The 22752-nt window shown below is 42.0% G+C and overlaps 1 protein-coding gene across 2 annotated transcripts in view; it reads right to left on the bottom strand.

Annotated features, from left to right (window-relative positions):
• ATAD2B (ATPase family AAA domain containing 2B) overlaps positions 1 to 22752 on the bottom strand; it is a 158402-nt gene that overhangs the window by 39001 nt on the left and 96649 nt on the right. The window contains exons 20-23 of one of the 2 annotated variants that reach the window (XM_075923418.1): positions 22081 to 22216; positions 21558 to 21754; positions 18145 to 18304; positions 6558 to 6680 (exon numbers count right to left, since the gene is read on the bottom strand). In XM_075923418.1, coding sequence (XP_075779533.1) covers positions 6558 to 6680; positions 18145 to 18304; positions 21558 to 21754; positions 22081 to 22216 — 616 coding nt within the window. The remainder of the gene's footprint in view (positions 1 to 6557; positions 6681 to 18144; positions 18305 to 21557; positions 21755 to 22080; positions 22217 to 22752) is intronic. The other variant, XM_075923419.1, reaches the window with a different exon arrangement.

Below are 22752 nucleotides of genomic sequence, written 5' to 3'. Positions count from 1 at the left end.
GCGTGGGGTGGCAGGTGGGAGCAAGTCTGCCAGGGGAGCCAGTTTCAAATCCAGCCCTCCACACCCCTGTCTGTGGGGGTCCATGTTTCCTGCAACAAAGGCTGCTCCAGCATCCCACAGAACAGCCTCTGTCTGCAGAGAGCCTGGGCCCACCATGGACAAAGCCTGGTCCACGGCAGTAGCCCCTGTCCGTAAGAGGTCTGACCTCCCCATCGACAGGGGCTGCTGCCACAGACCAGCTTCCGTCCGTGGGGAGCAAAGGCCACCGTGCACAGAGGCTGCTTTGTGGCAGCCTCCCATGCTCCCCCCAGCTGCTGTACAGGCAGCAGCACAGCGAGGGGAGGTGGCACTGCAGAGCTGGTGCTATGGGGAATGGGCTTTTAAGAGGCAAGAGGGACTGGGGGGGTGCACAGAGCCGGCTCCCGGCACATATTGGCTCCAGCCTGCCCTCCTCACCCTCCGTGCTGTTGCCTCTATCTGAGGCAACAGCGGAGGGTGGGGCGGATCCAGTGCTCATGGGGAGCCTGCTTAAAGCTAGCTCCTCATGGGCACCAGCTCCCGCTCCCCTTCCCCCCCCCCCCCCCCACTGACTCTGATATAGAGGCAGCAACGAGGGGGGAGGGGGCAGGGAGAAGAGTTTGTGTAGTCGACAAGATTAACTGATAAACCAAGATTTATCGGTCAATCACGTTGTCGACTACACATAGAGTTCACAATAAGGGATGTCAATTTCAAGATCATTTTCACCAAAGCTGCCTTTCACTTTCAAATTCTCAACCAGTTCCTCACTATTTGTCCTCCCAGTAGCTTTCTCCACCTTCTGAAATAATAAAATGTCTGCAATACATTCCAGGAACTTGTTGGATAATCTATGCTCTGCTGTGTTCATTGTGTGCAGATTCCAAATGGAAGTGACAGCAATGTAATACAACTCTAGATCCTTTTTGGAGAAACTTTGAATGATGTTGATATCCTTTAGACCTTCCTACAATGGAGATTAGGAGATTTCCTAAAGATTTCCACGTAGGGTGTGTCTACACAGCAAGGCTTAACTTTAAATAAGCTATGTAAATTGAGCTACCATCGCACAAAATAAAGATGTCTGTCCCACGGAAGAAGAAAATCATTTTCTAAGGAGCACTGTCCTATTCTTGCTCTGGAGCAGTAGCAAGGACACAAAATGTCTCCTATCAAGCATTGTACTCCTGGAAGGTAGGTCGTTGACACTGTGATGCTATGGGAAATGCACTAGTTCTATAGATTTAGTGCTTCTGTGCAAAAGAGGGCAATCTGGCACTCATGTATACCATACATGCCATGCTTTTGGTATGTGTCAAGGGTTGTGTGGAAGGATCAATGGAACGAAGTGGCACAGACATTCCTGACTTCTCTGAGTTAGAGAAGATTGATGTGAAGAGATATCTTTATGGATGACCACTTGCCCTGTGTCATAAAATTTTTGACAGATGAGCCCCATCCTATAGGGATAGGTCGGTGGTGAGCTGTAACGACGGGGAAATTTGTGAGAAGGGATCTATAGAAATACATTTGCTGAGTCTTTCCACAAGTCCATAGAGTGTTTCACTTTGGTGGCAGTGATAGAGCTTTATCTAATCTGTTGTTTGTTCAGCCTGTAGACAGAGCTGAACCGCATCTGGATGCACTTTATGTGAAGTCTGGCATGAGATATCATGGATATGCTAGAGTCTTATGCCCAAGAAATTGGAGGTAGTGTCTGGTGGATATTTTAGGGCTGGTTTGTACTGCCTCTATGAGCATGAACAAGATGTGAAACCTGTAGTATGGCAGGAGCAGCCTGACACCTGTACTGAATTGAAATGAGCTCCTATGAACTGTACATAGGTGAACATTGACTTTTGGATGTCCCAGTTCCAGAAACAAGCCCGCAAAATTTGGGTAACTTGGCAAGCCTTTCTGAAGGAGCAGGCTCTGAAGCGACAACTGTTCAGGTAGGGGTAGATCATAATTACCTGGGAGTGCAGAGGAATCACCAATACAGAGAGGACCTTGAAAAATCCTCTTGAAGCTGATGAAAGACCAAAGAGGAATACTTTGTATTGGTTAATGGTCCTGGCCCATGATAAATCTGAGAAACTGATGGGAGGGAAGTAGGATTAATGGGTGGAAATAGGCCTCTAGTAGATCAAGGGCCAAAAATTAATCTCTCTGTTCCAAAGATGGAATAATCGCCACAAGGACAAATGTATTCAGTGCTCTAAGGTTCAGTATCTGTCTTCAACCACCACCTTCTTGAATATGAGGAAATAATGAGAGTAGAAACCTGTGTCTCGTAGGTGTTGAGGAACAGTCTCCATGGTTCAGAGATAGCAGAGGTGATTATTTCTTTTCATAATAAACTCTTTCAAGTCCCTGAAGGGAGATGGAGAAGGATACTAAAGGTGTGGTGGAGACAGAGAGAAATGAAGTGGATGGAAAACTCATTGTGGACAATTTCCAGAAACCATCGGGCAGGTATTATCTTTCTGTGTTGTGAAATGAAGCAAGGTGGTACCCCAAATGGGTGTGAGCTGCAGTTGGTTGAAGGGAGTGGTCTGATGGTTTGACATGGATGTTTATAAAAAGGAAGACGTGGGGCCCAATGGTTTATATATGGAAAATCTCCATTTTTTCCCCTGAAGGCTCATAACAGAGTTGAGTTGTGAAATGTAATGCATGGGTTTTATGTTGAGGTGGAGGACAACATTTTCTTTTTATTCCAAGGAGTGGCCCTGGAGTCTTTAAGCATAAAGAGGGATGCATCAGTCTTCTTAGCAAACAATTTGGTGCCTTCAAAGGGGAGGTCCTCTACTGTAGTCTGCATTTCTTAGGGAAGCCAGATAACTGCAACTAGATCTTGCTATAAAACCACTGGTGTAGAGATGGACCAGGCTGCTATGTTGGTTGCATCACATGCTGACTGGAATTCTGTATTAAACATCAGTTGCCCCTCACTAACAATCACCCAAAACTGTACACAGTATGACTTTAGGAGCTGAAAAATATACATGTTAAGCTTGGTGTAATTGATGTAGTACTATTTTGCTGTCAGAAATTGGTAATTTGCACTTCTGAATTGCAATGTAGTGGCTGAATAGGCCTTTCTCCTAAATAAGGATTGGCAGTGCCTCGACCTATCATAAGGGATGGATTTTATCTTGTGTTGGCAACCAGCCAGGACGTAATATTTCTCATCAGCCTGTTTGCAGATAGACGTGACTGATGCTGAGGTTCACCATATAAGTCTGGCTGGGTCCCGAAAGGCCTCGTTCATGGGGAAGGCTATTCTTGAGGAAAAGCAGAAGTGCAAGATATCGAAGAGTTTCTAGTGGATGTCATTTACATTCTCAAGAAGTATCTGCAATATGTCTGCCACTCTTTTTTAGCCAGCACTTCTAGGGATGGAAGCGGGAGGAGGGGGGAAAAAAAATCTCTGTATTGTCTGGAGAGGAGGAAGAGATGTTGGTCATTCTTGAATCCACTCTTCTGTTCCCTCTATGATCTCCTTGGATGTTCGGAGGCTCTGGACACAGTGGCTGAGAGAGACCACCTCAAAGGCTCATGGTAGACCATGCTAGATGCTTGGGAGGTGTGGAGTCTGACCACCGCCCAGGGGTCCCTGTTGGGCCACCTAGGTGATCAAAGAGATCCCAGTAGTGGTGATACCATGGTGGTGGAGGAACAGAAGTTATGACAGAGAGCACAGGTCAATAGTGGGCCCAGTTAGAAAAGTGGAAAGAGTGATTTGAGACAACCTCCTCCTATTCACTATCTGATTTACTACTGGAGAATGGAGATGCATGACAATACCAATGAAGATTCCAGCATCCGAAGTAAACTTGTTACTAGAAAACTGGTACAACGCAACAGAAACTTTGGTATGGGAGATACCAAGAGATCTCTAGAGGTGACAATCTATGCTGATGGTGGTTGCTGATGAGCCGATAAGTTCGCAGCCAGCCTTCTTAGCAAGTCTTCGTGCGCCTCTTGCATCCACTGATGTAATCCACTGATGGTAACGATGGGGCTGGATCACCTAGGGCCTCATCAGGAGAGGACAACGAGGAGTCTCTCAGGAAGGGCTGGTCATCCATCTGCTCGTGGACTTGGTTGCACTAGTGGGGCCGCTTGTGTGGTCTCAGGCTGAGGGAGTCTGGGTGCCTCATTGCCCTCAGTGTCCTGGGGTCTGGAAGCAGTCATAGTAGTCGACTTATCCATCTCAGATGTGATGGTTCTATGGGGGGGGGAGGGTCGCTGCTGAGGGGCTCCCTCGTCTCAAGGACCCAGAAACAGATGCTGACCATGGGGGGGGGGAGGGGGGCATTTGACTACTGCTCCCTCTGAGGTTGAGCCATAGCCAACCGTTTTCCTCTAAGCATTGTAACCGGTGCGAGGGGTAAAAAGGTCTGCATGTTGTAGTCTGTATGCCCTGTCCCTGTGGTGCTGACTGAGGCAGAATATTAGGTGGTCCCAATGTTGTCCACATTGCAGGCAACGGTGTCAGAGATAGAGTCGGTGCCATCAGGTCTGGTGTCGGTACCGGTGCATCAATGGTTGGTGTCGGGATCGGTGCCAGCACTGGTGTCAGGGTCGGTGCCGCACAGACATGATTGTCGGTGCCGGGATCCAGCACAGACATCACTGTCGTGCCGAGGATGGTGCCATTGCCCATAGTGGGGCCGGTGCCGGGGTCGATGCCATTGCCCGTGTTGGGTCCAGCGCTCGTATGGGCAATGCTGGCAGTGTTCCCGGTGCCATAGCAATGGTGGATGGGTGTCCATGGACCCAGGTGGCTGGTGATGCGGAGGCTGTCTCTGGCATCAGTACTGGTAACGGTGGCAGGGATGCCGTTGGCGCCATTAACTGTGCTGATCAGTGTGCCGTCGATCTGCCCAGCACTGGGATGGGGAAAGATGACTGTTCCGTTATAGCTGAGGACAATGGCTCTGGGGCAGTTAGCACTATCAGATTGTGAGCCACATTAAAAGTCTCCAGAGTTGATGGCCTAAGTTCCTGAAGGGGTCCTTAGGCTTCTCTCCTCATGGGAGTATGCCTATGTCAAGACTCTGTGCGTGGCTATCCCGGAGCGTTTGTGGCCAAGTGCCTTTCCTTTGGGCGCAGTTTTCGGCCTGTCCTGTGCGAGGACTGTACCCTAACCTCCTTAGGTTTCCTCTGGGCTGGAGATTGAGACCCGTGCCAGGAAGTCTTAGTCTTTTACTTAAACAGAGCAGTAGTAACCTCCCACACCGAGGAAGGGGTACTGCTCACCGACTGGGCTTCTTTTGGCGCCGGCGATTGGAGAGAAGACTCCATAAGTAGCTGCTTAAGCCTGGAGAGTCTCTCCCTTCTTGTCTGTGGCTTAAAACTTCTACAAATCCTACAGATGGGTGTGCAATGTGCCTCACCCAAACACTTAAGGCAGGAGTCGTGCGGATCCCAACAGGGCATAGGTTTCAAACAGGACACACAAGGCTTGAAGCTGTGTGGACCTGGCATCCCCTCCCTCAGCGGCTGGGGAGAGGCATAGAAGAAGAACAATGTCCTCTTATCCTTCCTATTTACACACTAATTACTATACTTAAGAACTATTTACAAACTAACTTGATACTAACTACTCTACTTGAGAACTAATTACAAGCTAAGGGAAGACTAGAAGTCTGACAGGCTCCAGCTGCTGTAGTAAGAAGGAACTGAGGAGGTGGAGGGGCCAGCAGGGGCATATATGCTGGCGCCACTGCAGGGGGCTCCCTGGCTGGCCTTATGGATACTGCTATGGGAAAAAAGCTCCAGGATCCGTGCACACGGCACACACACACCTGATTGGAATGGACATGAGCAAGCACTCGAAGAAGCAGCATTTGTTTAAAGTTTAATGAAATTTCTTCTTTGCTCATTGTGACATTTGGCCAGGTTATATACGGACAGATAAAATCCTCATTATTGTGTTTGTTAGACTTTGCTGCCTTTTAAACTCTCTCAACATTGTGCACTCAATATTATTTTCTTGATCCAGAGATATATTTGTACTCTTGCTGCTTGGGATTTCAATCCATATGGATTTAACTGCAATTTTCTCCAATCAGGATATACATCCCACTAGATGCCATGGAATCTTTTTAGATGCATCACCAACCATGCTTCACGTAACCATTCTTTCTGTATAGTTTATGGTCAGTTATTACACTATTCCACTATGCTCAATAATACTTTTATATCAATGATTTTTTTCTTCTGCCAGGCATCCTAATACACCCACTTTTGCTTTCAAGTGTCTCAGATGTTTATATACAGCTAGTCCCCGAGTTATGAATGCATCAACTTACGACCGTTCGTATTTATGACCAACCTCCTATACAGCTGGAACCCGAGTTACGAACAAAATCTGCATTTACAAACAGAGCAGCTGTACGTTAGTGAATGTAATCTGACTTATGAACAGATCAAGTTAAGATCTAGAGTTTGGTACGTAACTCATTCGTAAGTTGGGGACGAGTTGTATTACAATAAATATTTCTTTAGACTAACATTCCAAAACTTACCTCTTTTTCGTCTTGCTTCCTTGATTTCTTCACACATTTTATTAAATTCGGGATCCAACTCAGCAGCTATTATGGCATGTGCTGTATCCTTCAAGGTACAAGCTCTGTGTCTAATTATTTTATCTATAAAAAAAGTTAAGACATTATATGTCTGAAAATGGAAGAAAAAAACAGGAAATCAAACAACGTAAGAAAACAAATGAAGTAAGACCATTATAAACATTAAATCTAAAGCTTCAGAGGGGTAGTCGAGTTAGTCTATAACTGGAAAAAGTTAAAAAAACAAATAGTCTAGCAGCACCTTAAAGGCTAACAAAAATCTGAAAGTTAGTGTACTCCAGTGGAATGTGTGTCATACTCCAGTTCCTTTTTATTTTTTTAAAGGTTGTAACATATGGATCACATGAGATTACAACAAATAATTATTGGGCAATACAGATTTTTTTTTTAAGGTGGAAAACTGTTGCTTTGAGTTAACCAATGGCAGTGTTTCTCCAATGCAAAAAGTGAGCTTTCACCATCCTCCACAGATTAATTTATGTTATAGTAGAAAGTGGTGCTTAATTTGTCAAGCTTGGTCCAGAAAATAACTTATCCAACAAAATCTTAAGTTCTGCTTCATTCTGTCCCACCACCTTGCTGTCAGGGCACCCCTTGTCCCTCCTGCCCGGGGGCTGCCTGCCTTTTGGCAGTTGCGTCCTGTCCTGTCTTGACCCAACCTGGGGAGGGCGGGACTATGAACCCACGACCCTGTCCTCCCCAGGTGAGTGCCCTATCCCCTAGGCCATGTGGGAACCCACCCCACCACCTTACCATCAGGGTACCCCTTGTCCCTAAGCAGATATGTCAATGGGAACACTGAAAGCCTTCACTCATGAGAGAAGCAGCAGGGGGACAAGAACCACTGAATAATTATAAGTAAGTCTACTCCTGCTTCAAGGAAGTACCGAATACCTGAAATTATTAGTGTGGTATATTCTCAGATCATTCACCCAGAGCCTTCTTCTGCCACCTCAATTAACTGATCTTCAGTGACAAACAAACCAGGAAATTAATTAGCAGAATGGTACTGAAGTATTACTGGTATTTAAAACTAAATAGACTTTAAAATAATAAGGGATTACGGAAGCATCCGTTTTATATGAAAAACCAGGAAACATTGTTTATTCCTCAATCTGCTGTCTAAAAAAAACTTCAGGAATCGAGAGTCAATAGTATTAAGATTTTTAGGAGTCTTCTATATCACCAGCCTGTTTCTTTGCCTCAGATTATGGTTGCTTTTTAATTTGTATAATTAACATCATATTATAAGACTCTAAGTTGAGTTTTACTGACTATTATGCCAATGATATTGATGTTTGCTTCTTTGGTGGCTTTAACATTATGACCATTACTGACAGAAAGCAAGTCTGCAGAGGATTGCAGTGTATTCAGCTGGATCTGGGGGGATATTGAACAAAGGAATCTTCACTGGCCAAACTGGAGTCCTAACTATAAAAGTGAAAGACTAATTCTCAAGAGATTACTGGTTTCCAATAGTTTCAAATGTAGTCTAGACAGTAGTCCAATATTAGTCTGTTGAAAATGAGCAGAGATGTGTTGGGTAAAACTGAACTGGGGAAGAAACAGCATTGTGGGATCTGTTTTACTCAGCTAAATGCCTAACACCATTTTCTATCCAGTTATTTGTTTTTAGTACAAGCATACTAGATTGCCAATCATCCATCTTGAATTACCTTTTCTGAATGGTATAATTATTTCAACATTAAACTCTAATGGCTAAATTATATTATCGTTCAATTAACATATTTAATGCAACTTTAAAAATCACTACATATACTCATTAGAACAGCATAAGAGAACAATTAAGGATACCAAACAAAATATGCTAAGCATTACTTAGATCTTTTAGAGTAGTGATTTTTGAGATCAAGGGAGAATTCGCTCAGTCAGAAGCCAAAGCAGAGGAAACTCATTATCCTGGTCTCTTAGACACTATTTACACTTGTTTGGGAAGTAGATAGCCATAGTTGCATATGGTGGATGATCATCATTGTATAATACCAGTAATAAGCTGAGAGTACTAGAAGCACTGGTAGAGTCAGTCAGTAGTGGAGAGTAACTTCTGTACGTGGGAAATTATTACCGGACATCCCCAATATACATCCAAGATATGTTCCAAAAAACCGGGATGTAAAGCAAAACAAGAAGCAGGGAATTTTTTCCCACGGCTGACTTCCATTTGTGCAAATGGGGGGGAGGGGGAAGAGAGGGCGAGAGAGGTTTGCACGACTTAAGAGCAGGGAATGGGAGGACTTATAACACATCAGTTCCTACATGAGTCAACGATGCTAGTGCAGAACCAAACGTACACCAGGATGACTTATAGCAGGGAAGACATGTAGTACATCATAAGTACTGTTGCAATATAAACATACTAGTTGGAGTTACCCAGCGTTGTTCGGGGTGGGTGGGGAAAGAATTTGCACAGGACCTAGGGTGGGCGGGGCAGCCCAGCTCGTGCCCGGGGCTGCAGCGGCAACCACTCTACTGCCCGCCCCAAAACTTTTGCCCCGCTACCTGCCGCACCATGGGGCCACATGACCAGGAAGCTGCGCTGGACCCCGGGCCGCTCCCAGCACCGCCGCCACTGCCTCCAAGCTGGACTCGCCCCACTGCACCCACAACTGTCCCCTAGCAGAGGCCGCAAGCTCCAGCCCGCTGCTCAGCAACCCTCAGCCGCCACCAGAGGGGAGGGGCCCAGGCCAAGTGACATCTCGGGCAAGAGGGAGGAGGGGGCTCCCCTGCCCCGGACTCGCCTGCGCAGTGGAATGGCCTGGTAGAGGTGAGTGGGGCAGCTGCCCCTCTCCTTGCACCTCCACCGCTGGCCTTAGTGAGTGATTGTCCCTGCCGCTTCCCCCAGGAAGCTGCTTCTCCCTGCACTGCCAAAAGTACCTTAAAACCTTTTCCTGGAGGAATGGTTACCCCATGCAAAGTTTGGTTGCAGTAGCTCTTATAGTGCCCAAGTTATTAGCGCACAAACATACAAACATTCTCCTTTATATAGTAGATAAATAATTTAACATTTTCTAGAGAATGAAGGAGGCTGCTAGAACTTCACCAAAAAGAGTGTTAGAACTATACTTCTGCATATCCCTAGAATCACTTCCTACAAAACAGTCCCCAAGTGCATGAGTTTGGGATACAAAGGTCACAGACTATATATTAAGGATGTATTCACTTTTTGGTAGTGAAGGAGATACAACTTTATGTTGCTTTATTTTTAAGTTACTCATATGAGAGTCACCAAGTGTTAAAGAGGCTGAGATGTAGTATGAATCAGCAACCTATTTTCTTCTTTAGTACAAGGATGTAAGGAGAATAAAATCCTTTTCCTCTGAAGGCTAGCAGCAGAGGCTATATCACAACTGGCTCCAGTAGAGAATGTATTTCTTGGTGCATGAGACTCGTGTGAAATTATTTCCTGAAAAGGGATGGGAGAAAAGGTATGAAACTGGAGGGTATTTGTGTGTCAGTCTACCTACAGGTCTCAACAGTCTAACGTTATCACAGTCTAGGAATCTGTGAAGAGAGGTGGGAACAAAAGCAGAGAAAGAGGCAGGAGAAAGGGATAGAATTTCACATTGTCCTGTGCAGTGTACCCAACCAAAAATATCAAAATTATTGATTCTGTGACTGAGATAGCTGGATAATGGATAACAAGACACACTTTATATCTGTCTTGATTGTTTCTGAGAGTAAAAACCAGAGATAGTTGATTTGGATCTCTGCCTAAAGGAGAAACTGGAATTTGTAATTTCTTTTAAAATCTGGGATGTAAAAGGCCTAAAGATATGACCATAGTCCAAGAATCCTTGAATGAGTGCAACTTTTCATCTCCCTTTGGACTTAACAAGTCTTTCCCATTAAATGTCATGTCTGAAGTCTGTACTTCCTTAGGGAAGGCACAAACAATCCTCAATCACTTCATATGGCAATTCCAGTATCCGGCAATCTCGCTCCCATGTCCCTAGAATCTTGAGTTGCCTAGAATCTTGATAGCAATGAATCTTCTGCACAGATCTGAAGGTAATCTGTTTAAGAAAGCGGACAAAAAAATTGTAAATAGGATCCGAAGAGATGCTGAATGAACTTTTCAGACAAAAAAAAAATCCAACTTCTTTGATTCCTGCTTGGATCTTATATTCACTGTGGTGACAACTGGTGATGACTGTGTATAGGATAAAAGGTCAAATTAGTTTAAAAAGAACAAATGTTTTCTGTAGATCTCATAAAATCCAGGTTTGTTAACAGTCATGGGAAGGCCTTGAAAGATAAGGGCTTAATTGGAAAAACTGAACCTGAAAGGTAACTGATAGGGTAAAAGGAAGAAAAGGTCCCAACTATCATGGATAGATAATAAGAAAAGACTGAACCAGCAATAGCACCCAACTGATCAAAACCTGGTTTTTAGCCAAGTTAGCATAGATAAGAACATGATTTATTTAAGTGTATAAAAGGGTTCATTGCTAGTATCAGCCTGATTAAGTTAGAGCTGACAATCATACACCTAAATCCCTGAAGGTTAGCCTGTTCACGTGTATCTTGACTGAATGCTTAGAAACAATAACTTTTTGGATTAGTAAACAACTTATTTAAGCTTTTTAGGTAGGGTTACCGGGTGGCTTCAGAAAAAATACCAGACACACTTGATCTCAGATGGGTGGGGGGACCAGGTGGGAGGGGAGTGAGACTGGCCGGTGGGAAGCAGGGCTGGCCAGTGGGGGGAGGGGAGTCGGCGACAGCGGGGCTGGCTGGGGGAGATATGGGGGGAGGGGAGGGGGAGACTGGCCAGCAGGAAGCAGGGCTGGTTGGGGGGAGCAGAGCTGCTAGGGGAGATCGGGGCAGGGGGACCGGCCGGCAGGAAGCAGGGCTGGCCGGGAGTGGAGGTCAGGGCAGCGGGGCTGGCTGGGGGGGAGAGAACTGGCCGGCAGGGAGCTGGACTGACCTGGGCACACGCAGATCCTGGGGGCGCTGCCCATCCCGCACATGGTCCTGGCGAACCATAAGTGAGTCGGGTCCCAGGGATTCCCCCCGGCGTGTAGTTGCGTACTGCTTGGCTGGTAGTCACGCTCACGCAACGTGTGTCTACCAGCCGGGCAGTACGCAACTACGTATTGATACTCCTAATAATAAAACTTACCTAATTAGAAAATACTGGACATTTTATATGTCTGGTATTTTCTCAATTTGTCTTCCGGACAGAACCCTCAAATACCGGACTGTACAGTTCAAAACCGGACACCTGGCAACCCTATTTTTAGGCATGTTTAGAACTACTGTATAAATACCATTTGGCCTTCGGATTTCATAAAAAATGTATGGTTAAATTTAGAGCAGTAATATATATATATATATATATATATATATATATATATATATATATATATATATATATATATATAGGCAGTCCCCGGGTTATGTACAAGATAGGGACTGTAGGTTTGTTCTTAAGTTGAATTTGTATGCAAGTCGGAACTGGTACATATTGTAGGGGAAACTCTAGCCAAACATTTCTCCAGAGCTCAGTTTTATTCTCCCACACCTCACTTCCCTCAGTCCTTTATTCTCAAGCTGAGGTGTCTGTTGAGAAAAGCCCCTCCGTGTCTCCCTGGTCTGCTGGCGGGGGGGCGCTAGCTTCGCGTCTCCCTGGTCTGCTGGGGGGAAGCAGCTAGTGCGGGGTTGCCTCACCCCGTTTGTAAGTAGGGATCCGATGTAAGTCGGATCCATGTAACCCGCAGTAAGACTGCGTGTGTGTGTGTGTGTGTGTGTGTGTGTGTGTGTGTGTGTGTGTGTGTGTGTGTGTGTGTGTGTGTGTGTGTGTGTGTGTGTGTGTATATATAGAGAGAGAGAGAGAGAGAGAGAGAAAATAATATATAGTATAATAAGTAATAATAATTCCAACAATGCATCAGAAGTGAACAGAAATACTCAGATGCTGAAAGGAAGAGCTGTTATTTTTGTTTACCCCTCTGAGGTTGCTGTGGTAGATGAAGGGTAGCCCATAAATACTCCACTAGCTGGAGAATCCCTTATTAACTGCAAGCGCTATTCTGCCCCATGCAGCTGGTTGCAGGATATGAAATAGCTTGTATGTTTTCACCTATTTTAGGTTCAAGGATGCTCCCACAGACTCTTCTACTTTCTTTAAAAGCTTTTTGTTCATCTTAATCACCCATTATTGTAGGCGATCACTGCTTCAGCCATTGAAGATGAGAAAGCGCTGGAATCATCCTGCACTCCTCTGTCCTCCTCAGACATATACTGTTCAAACTTCATAGACACTTGCGGCACAGGGGAAGGAACAAGACCAAGGGCTTTTCTGAAGCAATTTCAATATAGTTTCCTTAAGAAAAGCAGGATGCCAACTTGGGGCTCTTACAGGGTAAAGGTGATCTGAGGCAGTATGGTCAAGGCTGGAATCCATACAGATGGGGCATATTAGCACAAGGTGGGGGACACAAGGACCAAAAGTTTGATTTCTGAGATGGGACTGTAAAAGCAACAGCCCGTGAAAAGCTTCTTTCAACATATAGTACACTTTCTCTTGAAGGAGTCAGTGAAGGTGCCTGAGATTCTAAAAACTGCTCCTTGCTAGGTGCCTGATAAGATGAAGACAAGGAAAGTGAAAAATAAAACAAAAGGGAAGCGGAGCTGGATGATGCCAACATTTATTAGTAGATGGCTTGGTATGACCCTGAACTTGGGGATCCTGAAATATCTTAAAATGACAAACTCTCAGGGTTGCTCTGGTGAAGAGTTTGATCTAGCTGACAAAGAAGCATATTCTAATAAGCAAGGCTCGCCGAGCGGCAGCAAGTTCTGCTCGCCAGCTGCACAGTTCTACGCTCTGCGCATGCGCAGCTCGCGCTGCGCTGGCTCTTCCAGGGTGTAACCTACTCACCATGGGCAAGTAGATTACACTATTTGTCGAGCCCTGCTAATAAGTAACAAGGAGTCTGGTGACACGTTTAATAAATGAGTCCCAGTTCAGGAGTCACTTTTATGTCAGATGTGTCACTAAAAGACAACCAAAAACACTTACACGTATATGTTTATGGATGTAGAGTGTTGAGCTTGGTACTGTAGGTACTAATTCTCAGCAGTGGTTGATAACTTTGGTGCCACAGGAATTGACCATGTAGTCTTAGATTAACTCTTTGGCACCGGCTCAGAGGACGAGTACGGATGTCTGGATATCGGAGCTTTAAAATGTGTCAGGGTATGAGGATGCTTCAACACCAAGGAACCCTATGTCAATAATTATTTTAGGGACCTCGTTAAATGTAAATCCAGTATGGAGACTAGACGCTCCAGTGCTGCTTTCATTCTCTGTATCAATTTGCCTGATGCCACCTTATGTGGATTCTTCTGTATCTGTAATTCCACCTTTCTGTTGCACGGAACCAGGGAATGGGACAGCAGCATAGCAATGATTATGAAATAATAGTTTTTACTTCCACTGGCTGCAGAGATATCTGACCTCTCCATCTACCAAATTTCAGAGTCTTTGAGAGAGGAAAGAGGGTTCTTAAGCTCTGTCCTAAAATTACCTCCCTTGTCTCCCAAGGCAGTGTCAGGCTGGATCTTCAACATCAACACCAAAAATCACTTCAGCTGTGCCACACCAAAGTCCATCTATGATCTCAGAGACCTCTCGATCTGTTGGCTAAGATCAAGTGTTGTACTCTAAAGATGTATGAGTGAACTCTCTCAAGACTCAGCAAACTGCACACTTTAAAGAAATGTGTCTCTCACCTAAACAAAATAGCCAAGCATTCTGTCTATACACTAGAGCACACTGTGTCTGTCCATGAGGGGATTTATCTTCCCACGTGACAAACATGACTTAAAACCTAGCAAATGATGTTCCTGCATAAAGGCTGTGGATTGTAATCAAACAGTCTCATGGGCTAACTAAAAGCACTAACCTAAACTAACTACATTATTTTTTCCAATGTGCTAACAAAATTCTAACTAAAAATAAATAAATCATAAAACATAAGAACATGAGAACATACTGAGTCAAGATCAAAAGTCCATCTAGCCCAGTATCCCATCCTCTGACAGTGGCCAAAATACCAGGAGCCCCAGAGGGAATGAACAGAAACAGGTAATCATGTAACCTATTCCCATCTTCTGACAAACAGAGGCTAAGGAACACCATTCCTACCCTCTCTGGCTAATAGCCACTGATTGACCTAGCCTCCATACATTTATCTAGTTTTTTTTTTAAGCCTGTTAAAGCCCTGGTCTTCACAACATCCTCTGGCAAGGAGTACCAAAGGCTGACTGTGCATTTCATGAAGAAATACTTCCTTTTCTTTGTTTGAAACCTGCTACCTATTAATTCCAAATGGTAACCCCCACTTCTTATGTTATGGGAATAAATAAATAATTTTTCCTTATACCAATCATAATTTTATAGACCTCTATAGTCTCTTTAGCCATCTCTTTTCTAAGCTGACAAGTTGCAATCTTTCTACATTTTGCTATATGACATCTGTTCCAAACTCCTAATCATTTTTGTAGGCCTTTTCTGAACTTTCTCCAGTGCCAAGATATCTTTTTTGAAATGAGGCAACCATAGCTGATCCCAGAATTTAGGATGTGGGCTTATCATGCATATATACAGAGGCAATAAGGTATTTTCGGTTTTATTCTCTATCCCTTTTTTAATAATCGCTAACATTCTGTTTACTTTTTTGACTGCTACTGCATCGAGTGGATGTTCTCAGAGAACAATTCACAATGACTCCAAGATCTTTCTTGAGTGGTAATACCTACTTTTGTCTCCATCATTTTGTATGTATAGTTGGACTATGTTTTCCAATATGCATTACTTTGCATTTATCTACATTAAAATTCATCTGTCACTTTGTTACCAAGTCACCTATTTTATGAGATCCTTTTAAAGCTCTTCACAGTCTGCTTGGGACTTCACTATCTTGAGCAGTTCAGTATCATCTGCAAATTTTGCCACCTCGCTCTTTATCCCTTTTCTCCAGATCATTTATGAACATATTGAATAGGAGTGGTGCCAGTACAAACCGCTGTGGGACACAACTATTTACCTCTCTTCATTCTGAAAAATGACCACTGATTCCTACCTTTTGACCAGTTATCAATCCATGAAAGGACCTTCCATCTTACCCCATGATGGCTTACTTTACTTAAGAGCCTTTGGTGCGGGAGCTTGTCAACTGCTTTCTGGAAATCCAAGTATACTACAGTATATCCACTAGCTCTCACTTGTCCACATACTTGTTGACCCTCTCAAAGAATTCTAGTAGATTAGTAAGGTACGATTTCCCTTTACAGAAACCATGTTGACTTTTCCCTAACAAATTATGTTCATCTATGTGTTTCACAATTCTGTTCTTTGCTATAATTTTAGTCAATTTGCTTGATACTGAAATTAGATTAACTAGTCTGTAATTGCCAGGATCAACTCTAGAGCTCTTTTTTTTTTTATCACATTAGCTATCTTCTATTCATTTGGTACAGATCTGAAGGATAGGTTACGAAGCATTTGTAGTAGTTCTGCATTTTCACATTTGAGTTATTTCAGAACTCTTGAGTGAATATCATCTGGTCCCGGTGACTAGTTACTGTTAAGTTTATTGATTTGTTCCAAACCTCCTCTAATGACACCTCTAATGACAATTCCTCAGTTTTGTCACCTAAAAAGAATGGCTCAGGTTTGGGAATTTTCCTAAAATCCTCAGCCGTGAAGACCATTGCAAAGAATTCATTTAGTTTCACTGAACTAACTTATTGTCCCTGAGTCCTCCTTTAGCACCAATGGATGGAATCACAGTTGAGACTACAGCTTCAAATTAATGTTGCCTTGGTACCAAAAAGAGATAATAGGCCCAGTTCCATCAAGAGTACCTGAAGAGTCATGGTGCCAGTATGCAGTGATTCTGGCAGAGGAGGACTTTCTCTAAGCTCTGAAGTGGCTACAGTCTGTTTTATAGGTCCTTTCTCGGGGCACATGGGAGGTGAACAATCCCTCTTCCTCTTAAGAGGAGGCCTGAGAGTATAGCAGAGGATGCTAGCTACAATTAGGATGCTAGCTAAAGAGCAAGTACTGTGTCTCATGTACAGGATGCATGTCATGCTGCAGTAGGTGCTAACTGAGCCTCAAGTCCCCTGACTCATACATTCTTAAAAGATCTGCAGCTGGAAGACCTTTCCCTCGTGTGTCCCTCTTTAAACACTTCACATGATGATCATTAACAGGAACAGACACCACATATGTCAGACAGAGCTTAAATCCAGGTGAAGACAACCCACCTGAAAAAACATAGCTACTTAACCTAACTTTAATGAGGCACAACTAGCTAAACTGTTACGACTATTTACAACAAAATTTCAGAAGAATGAAATATAAATAAAATCAGCACGAAAAAACATCATGCCTACACTCCACTTTTAGCCATGGTCAGCGAGAAGGAACAGAAGGGGGTCAGAGCAGTGATGCCCTTTTAATAGTCATGTGTGGGGCCATAAAGAAAGGGCATGAGCACTGCCCCCTATATATTGCTAGGCAAAATTCTCTGGCTTTAGTGCACTGGGCACACACATACCTGAGTATAACATGTCCCCAACTACTCAAAGAACTATTTCTTGTTTTACCTCATTGTATTTAATTAAAACCTTTTAATTCACTGTCTTAATTTGCAGACAGGATCAGTTCTCGTTTTATCATTCTGTACTAACAAATGCTTTAAAAGGGGCATTTTCTTTTTCATTTTAAAGCCTGACTTCAGCTTTCGGAAGCTATTGGACCAAATGCTCATTTAGTAACACCCATCTTTCCCAACGCACAATAGTGATCCTTTTTCACAAATACAGAGGATGACATTTCCCATATCTGCAGGACACTAATGTTCTTCTGTATTTTTTTTTAATTGAAAATGGCTATATGATAAACTCCCACTTAAAAACATTTGCAAAACAATTCTTCCCTAATCAATTAAAACAGAACCTTCTTCTTTGGGATTAGTTCTGCTCCTTCACCCACTCTCAGTGGTAAATTCTTAATGTTATAGATGAATTGGGTACTCATGAAAGTGAGAATCGCAGCTGGAGGCTAATGAATAAAATGGCAAGGTGCTGTGCAGAATTCTTCATGCCGCTTTGCCAAATTATATTATGGTTTTATCATGTGGAGACACATCTCTGGAAGACCAAGAAGCAATTACCAAATTCATTCTCACTTTAGATCTACGCACTACTGGAACCTAATTTACCTAAAGTGAAAGCTAAGAGTGCTAGCCCTGCCTTCACTTACTAGGTCCTGCACACTTACTGCAGCACCTAAATCCTAAGAATTTTTCACTTACAGACTAACTGTCTACTTAAGAGTATTTCAGAATATTGAAAAAACAGACTTCTGGAATTAGACTTGTTTAGCTAATTAACTAAGTATGAAGTTTGCTTAAATGTCTCAATCATCACACACATTATTAAACAACTATTCTCTTAAGTTTAGGTAGGTTAAAACTAAATATTTCCTTACCTCCAGGGTCTTTGTCTGGATTATATTCCAATGCATTGCTACAGATGAGATCAATATCTGTTAGGAAATCCTTGGCAGTCAAATAGTTGTGTTTATCAATTTTGGTTATTACTGTGGACAGGTCCATTGGTTCTTTAATAACTTCAAGGTAATCTGAAACCTATAATCAAACAGCATACTGAAGTGACACAGGGTCTTATGCATCTCATTGGCATATTGTTGATTTCCCACCTTATACACATATTCGTGCAGCATGCTTAGCACTAATTAAGAAATGTACAAGTTGAAAAAAAATTGATCATTTTCATCACATATATAATTAAAACATTTTAAACAGAAATTGAAACTATTGACCTGGTGTTAAGTCTGCTAAAAGTTACTATTCCTTCAGATTCACTGATGCATCTAATTTTCAAATAAAAATAAATTGGTGCTGCAATTAAAGTGTCTTATTATATACATTGAAGATATTTTAATATTGTCCTGAACATGAAAAATAGTGGCCTTACTTCCATTTTGTAGGTAAGCCTGTTAAGTAGTCAAATCATTAACCTTTGAAAATCATTTTCAATAATAATCTGTAAGAACGCTAAATATACTCTCTCAACCTTAAGTATTATATGGATCCTGTAACAGGCATTCCAAGAGGTCTCCTTGTCTGCAGAGTTCACTGCCTTCTATGATGCACTTTATGATGGGTTCAGCAGCCATCAAGGGAGAGTGAAAGGCAATTAACTGAATTAATTGTATGACAAGGGGTTAACTCTTGACAAGACAAAACCCCAGCAGAGTAGATAGATAAACGTGCAAGAAATACTGACAGGAAATGTGTCAGTTTAAGCCTTGATGGGTGGTGCAATGTACACAACAATCCAGTAATATATGCCTGTGTAACAACAGAAGATGGGGCTGAGTATCTTTCAGAAAAAAAAAAAGATACATTGGGAAATGCTCACACAACAGAATATTTAAAAGACGTGGCAGTGAAATCTGAAAATAAACAGAACAGAAATCAACTGTCACATGAGCAGTTTTATCACAGACAATGCTGAGAACATGGCAAAGATGAGAAGATGCTTAGAAGAAATTAAAGAATGTTCCTTAATGTATGGCTGCAGTTCCCATTTAATGCATTTTTTAGCCAAAGACTTATGTACATCTTCTCCAGAACTAAAAGAAAATGCTGAAGTTTCAAAATACTTCCATAACAACCACAGTGCTTCAGCTTCACTGAAGAGAACAGAAGGATCCAAACTAATCCAAAGATGTTCGATGGAATTCCATGGTTGACTGTTTTGAACAGTTTATTAAGCACTGGCCCATTCTCATAAAACGTTGTGAAGAAAACTGTGATAAAATTCTTTTATACTGCAGAGCTCACAGCAAAGCTGGTTTTCTGGGAGCAGGGCCAGCAGCCCCTGCCAGACCCAGAGCAGACTATCACTCTACGCTGTGGGCTCTGTAGTATAGAAGTTATACTGCAGAGTCTGCAGCATGTGTAGCCATGTAACTCTAGGATTTTTAGTCATTACATGGTTGCCTTTCTAAACAATTTTTACCTCCCTAGTATAGAGTTGTAAATGAACAAGTTTAGTGATCAGAGCTGCACCATTGTTTAAGAAATATGAAGAATTATTAGTGGGAAATGTGATTTAAAAAAATCAATAATTTTCTCTTGGTGATTTAAATCAATCCACTCTATAAGGTGATGCCAAAAAACAATACATTTAGATCAAACTGTAATGACTCCAGAGGAATAATTTTTTTGATTAACCAAGTGAAAATGCATTTTTAGAAGTTCAGACAGGAAATATCTCAACATAAAACTTAGTTTAAGAACCTACTTCAAACATCACAGAATATCCTTCTACTGGCTAAATGCTTAAACATGAATTTAAAGTACATTTTCTATTCTGAGCAGGCAGTAAAAATGGCATCCCTAGATGTAAACTGATCAGTTTACAAGCAGAATGATTTTTTTTTCCCCTAAATGGAGGACCTGTAAACACATCCTGGGATCTAAATGTCAAGCTGCATTTTTTTTTTGGTCAGTGCATCATTACCAGTAATAGAATCTTCATGTGAAACTGCAAATTTATATAGCAGGTTAGTTAACTAAGGGAAGAAGGTCTTCTGGTTAAGGCAGTAGGGACTTGGACTTTAGAGATCAAGGATTAATTCCTAGCACTGCTAAAGACTTTGCATAACCCTTTGGCAACTCACTACATTTCATCTGTGTCAATTCCCCATCTACAAATTGAAGATGGTAATACTTCCTTTCTTATGCCTTTTTTTGTCTCTTACTATTTAGGGTAGACACTGTGTTACTAGGTGCATATGCTGCTCCCTAGTACAAAGGGGCCTTCGGGTGCTACCATAAATCACCGTCCTGACCATAACCACAATGTAAACAGTGCATAGCTGAAGAGAATTAACCATAATCTTTTGACATAAACAGTCAAGCTACAAAAAAATGTCAAATATGTCTGGCTTGAAGCTGGTGGCGGACCACACGGGGCCTCACCTAGCTGCCTGTTAACACTGTGTGCAATTTAAAGTGCAGTTCTGTTCTAAAAAAAAAATACAGTAAAGGACATTTCAGGGTCCCATTTTTATACCTCTCAATGACTTACAGAACAAATATTCTGTTTAGAACAAGAAAGTGTTTTTATTTACTGCCCTCCCTATAAAATTAGCATTGGATCTGAAAACTAAGCTAGGCTCTTTCCTTTTCACACACCAATATAGTAATAGGCAGGCATAATGATGCCCTCAGTTATAAGCATGCAACCCCACTATCTTCCAATTATGCCCTTTAATGGATCTTCACGTGTAAATAACTGAAATTTACAGATTTATAGATACTAAGGCCAGAAGGGACCATTATGATAATCTAATCTGACCTTCTATGTAACATTGACTACAGAATTTCCCTGAATGATTCCTAGAAATAGCTTTCACAGAAATATGTAAGCTTTGTAAACATTTTTGCTACTGCTCAATAAAAAATAGAAAACAATTCAATAACTATGGTGACTCTACAGGAATAAAAGGCAGTATCAATTAGTTTTTGGTAAATACAATTCCAAATACATACTGGCAATGTATCTGATCAATAAGATGCTACCATTTTTATAATACTGATTTTCGGAGTGGAAAAGCATTTTAAATTGACTCAGAGGCTAGAGTAAGGCAAGTATCGCTGCTGAGCCAGTAGAGTGTCAAAGAATATCCTTCTGATCCATGACATTATTGTACAGAAGGTTATAACCACGCCACCAGCTGATTACTGATGGACATAACTGACTAGGTCATGGATATTTGGGATATTAATTTATCCATGTCCTTTTTAATAAATCGTATTTTTTTCTAATAGGTTCAACTTCATTTTTTGCACATTACTGAAACAAGACCTCTTCAATATCCACCGGTTTGCTGAAGATGTTAAAGCGTTTGTCTGTGGCCAGCCTCTTGGTAACATCCCTGAGAAACAACCGCAGTTCTCTCAATGTGTTCTCCTCCTGGTCCTCCATTCGTTGCTTTTCTGTTTCTGAGAGATGGCGGGGCGAAGTTGGCAGTGCAACAGGAAGAACTTCCAGAGCACAAAGAGCTAGAGAAGAAGACAGGAAAAATACAAAGAGTATTAGTAAGAGTGAACTGTAGGACTATCCCTCTCTGGATTTTCATACTGCATTTAAATCAAGTGAAGAATTTCCCATTTTTCTTCCCTCTTTTCAAACTTGACCATTTAAGCTACTCCCCATTTTACTCAGTACAACAGAAACAAGCCAGTCCTCCACATTTTAATAAACTATCAGTTGTAAGTGATGCTAATTAAAATTCCCCAAATCTCTTAAAAAGTAAAACATTTTACAATACAAGACTTTATTCCAACAGACGGTTATACTATTTTGGCTCTAAAGAAAAGTAGCTTACCAGCCTGTTTCCTTTTGGGGGGCGGCATTGATGCCTGATTCAGAATTAATTCCTGGAAAAATCTCAATCTATCTTCTTCACTTGGTCTTTGAATATAAAAAACTTCTTCATACTGGATTCTAAAGATACACTTCACCTGAAGGAAAACAATGTAATGAAGAGTCACAGGATTCAACTTCTCCTCCACCTATCTGATCAATGTATAATTTAAAAACTCAGATCAATTTTTCAAAATAGGCAAATGGGATGTATTTGAGAAATTACTAAATAGACCCAAAAAAGTACAAAGTCCAAGGAAAATGAATAATCTGGAATTACTCAAGTTTCCAAGGCATCGAAATTAAAGGGGCAGTGCAGCAATAGTTACTACTACAATGATAGGAGGAAGAGAAAGAGAAGAGAACTTAGAAAGAAATTGTATGAATACTTTCAGTTTTAAAACAATTAAAACTACACTGCAAACACTGGGTCAAATTATACTTTTTTTAAAAAAACACTAAAATATAATTCAACTGACTTCAGTGGGTTTTTCTGGAATTATACCAATGTAACAGAGCAAAATCTAATGCACAGTCTTGAATAGCGGGAGCACCTTTATGGAGCTCATTCGTAGTCACAGAGGAAAAACTGTCACTTTAAATAAAGACAAAAGCCAAGTTATTCTTTTGGATA

Source organism: Pelodiscus sinensis, chromosome 3 (genome assembly GCF_049634645.1).
Source record: "Pelodiscus sinensis isolate JC-2024 chromosome 3, ASM4963464v1, whole genome shotgun sequence".
Taxonomy (NCBI): domain Eukaryota; kingdom Metazoa; phylum Chordata; order Testudines; family Trionychidae; genus Pelodiscus; species Pelodiscus sinensis.
This window is presented reverse-complemented; position numbering and strand designations above follow the sequence as displayed.